Below are 10,750 nucleotides of genomic sequence, written 5' to 3'. Positions count from 1 at the left end.
TTACTTTACTATACATTATAAAGGACCATTCCCAATAAACTTATGCTGAAGTCAGAGCCTGGCTGGCCCTGTGTAATACATAGTTGAATATGTGAGATTTCTCCAGTCTTTTCATCCGTTAAATTATGCATTGTACAGGGCTTACTCAGCCCTTAACAGCTGAAGGAACCTGTCAGTGTTGGTCCTTCATATTGAATAGTGAAATGTGGGAGTTAAAACCTCAATTCTCCTGCAAACTCTGCTTTAGTGAATATAGCCCACTGTCTGTTTCCTAACATATTGCTGTTATAATCATTTTTATCCTATGCTTTACAATCCATAAAAATATGAATTACTTACTTTGCTAGTCTATAAGAAAAAAAATATGTAACCAACCAATAAAAAGTATATTAAAAGTCAGACAGCGTGTAGCCTACTGATGAGGAACTCCATAACAATTCTATTTCACAAACCTAATACATTTTTGTTATTTATTTTTGTTATTAAATCATATAGTGTGGCAAATCATTTTCTTTAGTATATCAAGTAACTTCCCATTTCCTGCACATCTTTTCATAATAAAGTCATAAATATTTTTGACTGAGGCTCCGATTGCTGTGTCCGAGAGAGATGTATTCACCTGAATTAAGCAGCAAAGCAGAAATGTAGCATGTCCTAGATGCCAAAAATGAAAAGCTAAGGTTTCTCTGCAAAAACACGGCCGTTTCTATAAATAGAAGACACAAGATAACATGATATTATTATCTGAAAAAAAGAAAGAGTGGCTCTTCTAAAATTCTCAAGGTATGTTACTTTCATATTTCAACTGTTACATATTTTTGAAGTCAAAGAAAGGTGAAAGATTTCTGTTAGACCGATAGGTTACCTAGGTTCATTATTTTATGTACGGATAATGATTTACTGAATTCCACACAATCATGGTATATGTTATCTGCACCCATATTTTCACCAAATATATTTACTCTTCTAAATATAACATTTGTGGAATATTTATACATACCCCCAATGCACATGGATGAACAATCAAAATCCACTGGAGTTTATTTGTACAAACCACTACCTCACAATCATGAAAAAGAAAGAAAAGCAATTATAAAACATTTACAATATAGAAGGTCTTGTCCAGTAAAAGGCTTGGGATGGCTGGAATGTAGTCTTTAGTTTAAGGTGACACACCAGGACAGGCTCTGCCACACCGACACCCAAACACACACCAGGACAGGCTAAGCTACCACAATAATAAAAAAAGTATTTTCCACATTGCTTTGCTGTTGACCAAGCAGGGTCATGTGACGTGACGTAAATTCACGTCACTCTGCTGGGTTCCTGCTTCCCCTGGGTGGTACAAGAGACGTTGCTCACATAGTGTGCAAGCAACGCACAGGTAAGTAGCAGGGCGCCTGCCCGGGCCATCTTTAATGCCAAATTCAGTGTGCAGTCGGCCCTCACTGTGTCCTACAAGTAGGAAAACTGGAGGTATGTATGCTAAAAAAAAGTTATGCACATAGCAGACTGACATTGCACAGAGAGCCAAGGTCATGGCATTTGAAGCTATGCAACTCATACAGTCTACAAAAAAGAAATGTTGAAGACTGCTTTTTTACTGGGCTGAATTTTAACAGCTCTCCCCTGATGACAAAGCACAAAATCATTCTGCATAAACTGGTCTTTCTATTTAGCATTCACTGTACCTTTTAACTATACTAAAGACAAAAAAAACATATCAAACTATTGGCGTTCAATTAATAAAACTATGCTGCATTTGTTATGTGCCACTTAACTTTTATTGTTTTATCTACTGGAACATTCTATTGTTGTTAGCACTTCTGTGAAGGATAACATTTAAGACTAAAATGGATAACCTTGATTTGTGGGAGTAAATGCATTTTAAGCGATTGGTGGACGTATACTGAAAGCGACAAAACATTCTTGATAATCTAAGTGCTGGAGTGCAATTAGACAAAAGGAACATTGTAGTTTAAAAGGAAAAAACAATGTAGTCACTAATACCTGAATATTCCCTATATACGGTACTTTCTCTTTGTGGAATAAGATATAACAGGTATGTTTAAAGGCAGATAGAGTTTTAGATTTTTATTTTTTTTATTTTGTATTTGAACAATAAAAGATGTTTTATAGCTGATGATGGCCCGGACACCTTATTTCTCTGAGCATAGCATCGCTATTAGGTGCTTATATACTTGTAGGTTAAATTAAAGGGACACTCCAATATCCCATGCAGCTTTACCAATGAAGGGAACATTATATTACAGTACTTTGTAAGGACATTTATAGTTTGTGTTCTATTCTTTTTAAAGCCTAAAACAATATATCATGCATATGTGCAGTTTCACACTGATTTCTGTGTTCAACTGTATTTATTTTCTGCTTCAAGTAAAAGAAAGTTATTTTTTGGTGCCGAAGGTTCCAAGTAATATTCATATCAACTGAATGTTCTTATTTCAGTTTTCTTGTAGCACAAGAAATTGAGCCTCTGGAAAGTGAGCCTCTGGATCCAAAGCTAGTGCCAATCTATATTAGATTTTTCTTTATTGTATTACCATCTATGTACTTTTTTATTTTTAGTTGAAATGTTTTACCATACACCCAGTGCATGTGCACATTCAGTTTGGCATTTCAACTGAACACACAAAAATCTAGATTCAATCTGAACCATGAAGATTTTAGATATGATTTGGAGCAACTGCTCTATAGTAAAAGAGGCAATTTTAAATTACATGCAAAACATATTGCTTTAGGTTAGTTACAGAAGTATGAAACACACAAAAAGCATGAGATACATCCTGTGCTCTGTCTAAATTAGAAAATGGTAAAATACTGACATGATATTTATGAATTTGTGTCTCTACTGTCAACACTCCATGGGAGGAAAGTAAATACGAAGGGGGAATAGGCAAAGAATGGTAGTTAACAATTGGTGATCATTAAAAAGTTATGCTAGGAATTAAAATGTAATTAAATAATACACTAGGAAGGTTGACAGTGTTATCAGAACTATTGGCATTGGTTCAATGGACCTGACTTAATGTAGAAATAAAATAGGGAACACTCATCCAATACATGAAATGAAGATAGCGATACAATGTCCCTGACTAAAAGCAGATAAACGAGTGTCCTCAGCCTAAATGCATGTAAGCAGTAAATGACCGTTTCACATAATCACTCCACAATGCACACTGCAACAACAGCAAACCATTTAACCACCAATTAGGGGTTATGCATATTAGACTGGTGTAAATGGACCATAATTATTTTGTTGAATTTGTTGTCATTTACTCATTGACTCTTAAATTTCACACTCTTTCACACTCTTTCATGCTGTCAGAGAGAACGTAAGAGAGTGCATGAGAGTGTGAGAGAGTGAAAGTTTAACCTCTTTGCCACACAACACCACTTCTTGTCTTGCATCCTCTTGATCATCTGTCTTCTTTCTTCTTCCACTGCTCCTTGTATCTTCTTTCTTCATCTGCTGCTCCATGGACATGGCCTCCTGATGAATTTCCATAAAAAAGGCAGTCTCCAGGGAAACACTCTCTCCCTATTTGTGGAACGAGGGAGAGGCTGTCACGTAGAGACCAGAATAATGCAGATAGATAAGCTGAGAAAAAGAGGTACAGAAACGCTTCTCTTTCTCAGGGAATCTGTTTTCATTATTCTGGCCTGCCCGTGAACTTTTGCAAAATGGCAGAGCCTACGGGGACAACCTCTCCCCGTTCCTCCAATCGGATGGGCTAAATGGTTCTTAGCTGCCGTTTGATTCTATGTTTCTACATTTCTATGAGAAAATCCAGATTTTCTTCAGTTCGTATGGAATGGAAAGTCAGATTTGTTTGTCTTTCTTTCAGTCTCTCATCAGCCCCCTTCACAAAATTTATAATTTTTTGGATAAAATTCTCATAATGCCTTACATATGAAATGAGCAATAAACCTTTTGACAGATCGAGGTTTCCTGATAAATTGGAACAAATCAAAAGTGTATTCTCAACAATAAATGGAATTTCTAGGTTTTAAAATAAATTCCTTAGAAGTGTCACTGACTTTACCAAGTTCTAAACTGAAAAATATAAAGAAGGACAATTGGTGTGTCCTTATCCAAATACAAATTTTGCTGAAACAACTAGCACAGATAGTTGATATACTATTTGAATCTATCCAAGCCATGTTTCCATTATAGAGCTAAATAAGTGGAGTACCTACTGGGTCTTTATAACACAATAGCTCTAGAGGACGATCTGCCCCCCCACCCCAGATCCAGGCCTGAACTGACCATATGGCACACTTGAGCAGCAGACTGGGTGCCTTAGTGTGTAGCCACCGCCTGGATATGTCTGGCTGTGAGCTTCATGGGCATAAAAATGTAAAGTGCAGCCTGACATATCTAGCTATTGGCCATTGGCTTTAAAGTACCAGGGCTGTCTCATTATCCCCAGTCCAGCCCTGTCTGGACCTGCTGCCCTACGCAGACAGAATGAATTGCTGCATTTACAGTTATAGGATGTATACTAGTGAGTTTTAATATAAAATCCAAAATACGAAATGGTCCTACTCTGGTGGTGCTTGCTGATGAACACCTTGTTAAACGCTACACTTTTCAGCCTCTTAGAACAAAGTTATAAAATTTTACAACTCAACTATAATAGAGGGATTGGAATTATGGTATAGATTTACATAAACTACAACTGAAATAGTTATAGTTGATAAAAAAGTAATTCCATTTCAAGAAAACTTCTGGCATATTACCAACCTCTAAACCTGGGGTCCTCAAACTATGGCCCGTGGGCCACATGCGGCCCGCGGAGCGCATTTACCCGGCCCGCCGGGTGTTTTTGCCTCAGGACATCCATGTGTTCCGAAAGATGCTTTCGGAACACAAGGATGCCTCTGTGAAGTCCCTGCGGCACGCGTTTACTTTAAAAACGCAGGGACTGCCGGGAGCAGGCGCACGCAGCGACGTCACTGACGTCCCATGCGTGCACCCATGGCAACCGAGCGCGGAGGAGCGGAGAAGCGGAGAAGAAGAGGAGAAGAAGAGAAGAGAAGAAGAGAAGAAGAGAAGAAGCAAGGACGCGCGCTGGAGGTAAGTGTTTACCAGCGGCGTGTCCCTTCGGTGTTCTGACCACCGATCCTCCGGTCCTGCTATGGCCGGAGCGGTGGTCGGAATACTTAAATGGGGCAGTACACAGGCATACAGCCTCCAGCCATGCTGTATGGCTGGAGGCTGTATGCCTGTGGGGGAACATACTGCCAGCCTAATGTGGGGGGAACTATACTGCCAACGTAATGTGGGGGACTATACTGCCAGCCTAATGTGGGGGGAACTATACTGCCAACCTAATGTGGGGAACTATACTGCACCTAATGTGGGGAGTTATACTGCACCTAATGTGGGGGACTATACTGCCAGCCTAATGTGGGGGGAACTATACTGCCAACGTAATGTGGGGGACTATACTGCCAGCCTAATGTGGGGGAACTATACTTCCAACGTAATGTGGGGGACTATACTGCCAGCCTAATGTGGGGGGAACTATACTTCCAATGTAATGTGGGGGACTATACTGCCAGCCTAATGTGGGGGACTATATTGCACCTAATGTGGGGGAACTATACTGCCAGCCTAATGTGGGGGACTATATTGCTCCTAATGTGGGGGAACATACTGCCAGCCTAATGTGGGGGACTATACTGCACCTAATGTGGGGGGGAACTACAACCTAATGTAGGGGAACTACAAACTAATGTGGGGGAACTATACTGCACCTAATGTGAGGGAATGTTGCTGGTATATTGTTTTTGTAGCGCTGTATATATTTATTGGTATTTTACTAATAGCAATTTGGAATCCCTAGGAAACAATTGTGTCAAGAAAGAGAAAAATTGACTCGGAGTGTAGGATATTCAAAGAGCAGTGGACTTATGATTACTTTTTCATACAGTACAAGGAAAGAGCTGTGTGTCTGATATGCCAGAATATAGTGTCTGTGTTCAAAGAATACAATTTGCGTCGACACTATGAAACTCAACATAAAGATAAATATGATTGTTTGGTCGGAGAAGTGAGAAAAGATAAAATATTAAAACTGAAAAAATACTTTTGTGAAGCAGAAGCAGAAGCAGCTAAATATTTCATCACTGAGAGCAAGTTTTCAAGTTGCCAAGCTAATAGCGTGCACTGGCAGACCATTCGTGGAGGGAGAATTTGTTAAAGAATGCCTTATTTCTGTTGCCAAAGAGATGTGTCCAGAGAAGGCCGATTTATTTAGTACAGTGAGTCTTTCAGGACCTACAATTACACGGAGGATTGAAGAAATAGGAGACAATCTGTATCAGCATTTTCAAAACCTGACAAAAAAACTTTCCTATTTTTCCTTGGCACTTGACGAAAGCAATGATGTTCGTGATTCTGCACAACTTTTAATTTTTATTCGTGGGACGAATGACAATCTCGAAGTCACAGAAGAGCTTGCTGCACTGCAAAGCATCAAAGGAACAACTACAGGAGAGGATATCTATGAAAAGGTTTGCCAAACTGTGAATGGTTTGGAGCTGGACTGGGCTAAACTAGCCAGTGTGACAACTGATGGTTCTCCTAGCATGGTGGGGTCTAAGAAAGGAGTAATTGCTCGCATTAACCAAGAGATGGACAAACATAATTATTCTCATCCAATAGCCATACACTGCCTCATCCACCAACAAGCGCTGTGTAGTAAATCACTGAAGTAGGACTCTGTTATGACAATTGTGGTATCTTGTGTTAACTTCATTAGAGCTCATGCACTAAACCACAGACAATTTCAGGAATTTCTGTCTGAGCTAAATGCTGACTATGGAGATGTTCTGTACCACACAGAAGTCCGTCGGCTGAGTCGAGGGAGAGTTTTGAAACGTTTCTATGACTTACTTCCACAGAATACAGCTTTTCTGCTTTCAAAAAACAAAGAAGTACAAGAGCTCAATGATGCAGAATGGAAATGGCACCTTGCCTTTCTAACAGATGTAACAGAGCTACTCAACAGTTTCAATGTGCAACTTCAAGGAAAAGGGAAGCTCATCTGTGATATGCAATCACATGTCAAAGCATTTGAAGTAAAATTAGGCCTCCTCATCAAACAAGTGAAGGAGGAAAACTTCTGCCATCTACCCACAACTCAAAATCTGTTAGCGGAAAAACCATTGGGTGCATTCCCAAACAAAACATGTGTGGATTCACTGGAAAAATTGCAAAAGGAGTTCCAATTTAGATTTAAAGAGCTTCATCTCCATGAACAGGACATACAGCTTTTCCGTAACCCATTTTCTATTGACATTGAAAATGTGGATACAATTTACCAAATGGAACTGGCTGAACTGCAGAATTGTGACTCTCTGAAAGACGCATTCAAGTCAAGCAGCCTTCATAGTTTCTATGCATCTCTCCCCTCTGAGACATATCCTCGTCTCAGGAACCATGCACTCAAAATGGCAACCATCTTTGGCAGCACTTATATCTGTGAACAGACTTTTTCCAGAATGAAACATCTGAAATCTCCAACCAGATCTAGACTAACGGATGAACACTTGCATCACTTGTTACGACTAGCAGTGACAAATATGGAACAGGACATTGACCATCTCATTAGCCAAAAGCAGGCCCATAGTTCCCATTGAAATACTGGTAAGTTTGTTGATTTAACTTTACTTGTTCTTCATTTTAAATATTGTATTTATTCCCGTTTTGTTTCTTCACTTCAAAATAAGATATATGCAGTGTGCATAGGTATTTGTTCATAGTTTTTTTTTTTACTATAGTCCGGCCCTCCAACGTTCTGAGGGACCGTGAACTGGCCCCCTGTTTAAAAAGTTTGAGGACCCCTGCTCTAAACACTTGAAATGGCTAAAGTGATGTACAATTAGAAGTCTAGCTAGGGATAATGCGTCACAAAAGGACAGAAGAGGACAGGACAGAAAGAGGACATTTGGTTCCCAAAGAGATACTGAAGAGGGGCGTTTGAAAGATCTGTATTACATAACCAGGTTGCGTTGTATATATTGTATAAATATATTATATAAAAAAACAGGTTAACATAAGTCTTCTATGTCTTTGGTTAACATAAATCTTCTATTCTTCTTCATCTGAGCTACACAACAGCATTTCATATTTTTTTCAATATAGCAGGAATTAATATTTATATGGATTAAGGTTTGTGTCCTGTTAAATGTTAGCAGCTGGGTTTGCTTTTCTATAGTAAAACAAGTGAACAGATGCTCCCTTCTGAAACCCTTGATCTCTGTTCTTGAAAACTCATAAAGTATTTTATTCCTTTGTTTTTAATAAATGCCCATGCAGCTTGTTGTTAAGGTAAAACTAGTTCTTAGGACTTTGGGGGGGGAATAAACAAATCTGTTCTGCTGACAGCAGACATACAATATAATGATTGTGTGTTGAGCATTTTGTAGTTCTTATTATAACAAAAGAACAAACTATAACATGCTAAAATTAACATACATTACATTTACTTATAGAGTACCAGCAGATTCTGTACTGCTTTATAGAGTCAGCAGGATAAACTTCAAAATCACACACAATAAAAAACTGGTACAAAAGGAGAAGAGGGCCCTGTTCTTGTGAGTTTACAATCTGGCTGATTTTATTTTATTTGTTGTCAGTTTCGTATACCATGCTGAAATTCCCTTCACATATTTAATCCACATAAAATGGCCCAGAAAATAATAACTGACTTATTTAGTTTGCTTCTTTTGCAACCTCTGTTAAACGTATAACCATTCAACACGTCTATGTTTCTAATGTTGTATTTACTTTCAAAGTCTTACGTTTGGCAGATTAGGTATAGAAGCACCTTGAAGTTCTCGAGAATAGCTGAAACAGAACCTTTAATTAGAGCCTATAACACCTTAAGCCATTAGTTTATACACTGCTAAGTTCAAGCATTGTGCTGCTGTGCGAGTGTGGCCCACTTGTGTATTATTATGTAATGCATGGGCCATCGGACATCATTCTATAGAAACTTTTAATCATGGATATTTTGTCCATGGTTAGTGAATCTGACTTCATCCGTAGTCTTTATCGTAATGCATCATGCAAATTATTTGCAATTTGAATATACAGTAGACAGCGTGGTACTTGACAGCATTTTACAGAACTTATCCCAGTTAAGTGAAAAATTTTCTTGACAGACTGATTTTTTACAAAGTAAACTTTGATTGAAGGGTTGAAAAATGCTTAATGGAGGATTATTAGGGACAAGTGAGGTCTCTACAATCACAACTACAATTATGTCCTATTTTTGAAGTAAATGGCTGAACCCTACAAGATATGAGTTACTAAAACTAGTGTAATAGTTGAACTGCATCTAAATCATGCTATAACCTTCCTGTTAATTATTATAATATACAACATTGAAAGTTTTTCTTTGAAAGAATCTTTCCAAATATTTGGTGTATAAAGTCAGTTGAATATATGTTTTAAGAAAAATGAAATACTCATCTGACTATATAGGAAATATTAACACACAAAGTATACTTGGGACAGCCAGACGTGTGCTTGGAGCCCCTCTTGCAGGTTCTACTGAGATGCTCAACATTATAGTGTTTTTATTTTTGGTGGGTGGGCTTTGATTTTTGGCTACCTGTCCGTCTAAAGAATTCAATTCCCTCTTTCACAGAGAAACCTAGAAGATTCAGCCCTCCATTTAAAGTGAGGGAAAGGGCTGCATTCTACTGTGTTCCAAAGTCACCGGATTATTAGACAACAAGGAGAAGCACAAAACTTGGGCTTCTGGAAGAGAAAACAAAAATGATCTCACCATTGTCAACAAAAGACCTGCTTGCCACTTGGTGTGTTCTTATTTGAGGGAGTGCTACAAAATTTTGCCTTATCGTGTCACAGAGGAAAAGTCATAAAAGCCATAAAAGCTATCCAGACCCATAATGACATCTCCAGATGTATGTTTTAGCCTTTTCAGGATACGACAAGCATGGGGTCCATGTATAGATTAATTAGATATAAATACTCAAAACCAGTTGAAGTGAGTCAAAGATTAGCAACAATGACTATCTTTCCAATGGGAATATTCAACTGTAGAGTGTCCCATGTTTTCTGATTGGGTTATTATAAAGAAAATGTCTATGTGTATATAAGATCAATTGCACCCATTTAGGCATGATACAAATTCCCTCATTTTGGGGGGGAGGGGCTGGTGGTTCTGACTTATAGACTCTAGGGGCTTTCTTTATACAGGCACAGAATGTCTGCAATTTGTTACTGTTCCAAAAAAAGGGTGATAGATGTATGGTATGGTACCCTAAACTACAAATGCTATAGTAAAGTGTTGTCAACAAAGGCTCTTCTTGTAGGTTGAGGGAGTAGAATGGCTTTTGGCTGTCATCTTCACTAAAAGATACCAGGACTTCCCTTCTTATCACTATTACCCACGGGGCCACTATCAGAAAGTTTGGGGCCCCATAAAGAACAAAAATTCTGCCCCCACCCTTCCATTGATGACTTCCTGGCACCCCACCAGGATTTACTTTCCTATTCATTTTTTTTTTTTTGTTGAAAGATCTAAAATTATACTTGAGATGTCACTTAATCATTTTATCCAGGTCTGGTTTCAAATATGGTCTTTCTTGATAGAAATGAGTCTATTCATCTACAGTTTAGGTTAAATGTCAAAGTACACCGTCAAGGTGGACTTTTTGATCAGGACTTTACTCTAACCCAACCTAACAA

At 38.4% G+C, this 10,750-nt stretch overlaps 1 protein-coding gene across 1 annotated transcript; it reads left to right on the top strand.

Annotated features, from left to right (window-relative positions):
• The first annotated feature begins 6,753 nt into the window (after nucleotides 1-6,753).
• On the top strand, nucleotides 6,754-7,668 carry LOC149282524 (general transcription factor II-I repeat domain-containing protein 2-like). The gene has a single exon (XM_089498100.1). The coding sequence runs from the start codon at nucleotides 6,754-6,756 to the stop codon at nucleotides 7,666-7,668; it is 915 nt and encodes a 304-aa protein (XP_089354226.1).
• The last annotated feature ends 3,082 nt before the right edge of the window (nucleotides 7,669-10,750 follow it).

Source organism: Sceloporus occidentalis, unplaced genomic scaffold (assembly GCF_023333645.1).
Source record: "Sceloporus occidentalis isolate IW3139 unplaced genomic scaffold, rSceOcc1.0.p SCAF_113, whole genome shotgun sequence".
Taxonomy (NCBI): Eukaryota; Metazoa; Chordata; class Lepidosauria; order Squamata; family Phrynosomatidae; genus Sceloporus; species Sceloporus occidentalis.
The sequence above is the reverse complement of the archived record's forward strand: the minus strand, read 5'-3'. Positions and strand labels throughout refer to the sequence as shown.

Excerpts from the sequence above, each read along its gene's own strand:
- LOC149282524 (XM_089498100.1), top strand. The coding sequence starts at position 6,754 with ATGACAATTGTGGTATCTTGTGTTAACTTCATTAGAGCTCATGCACTA.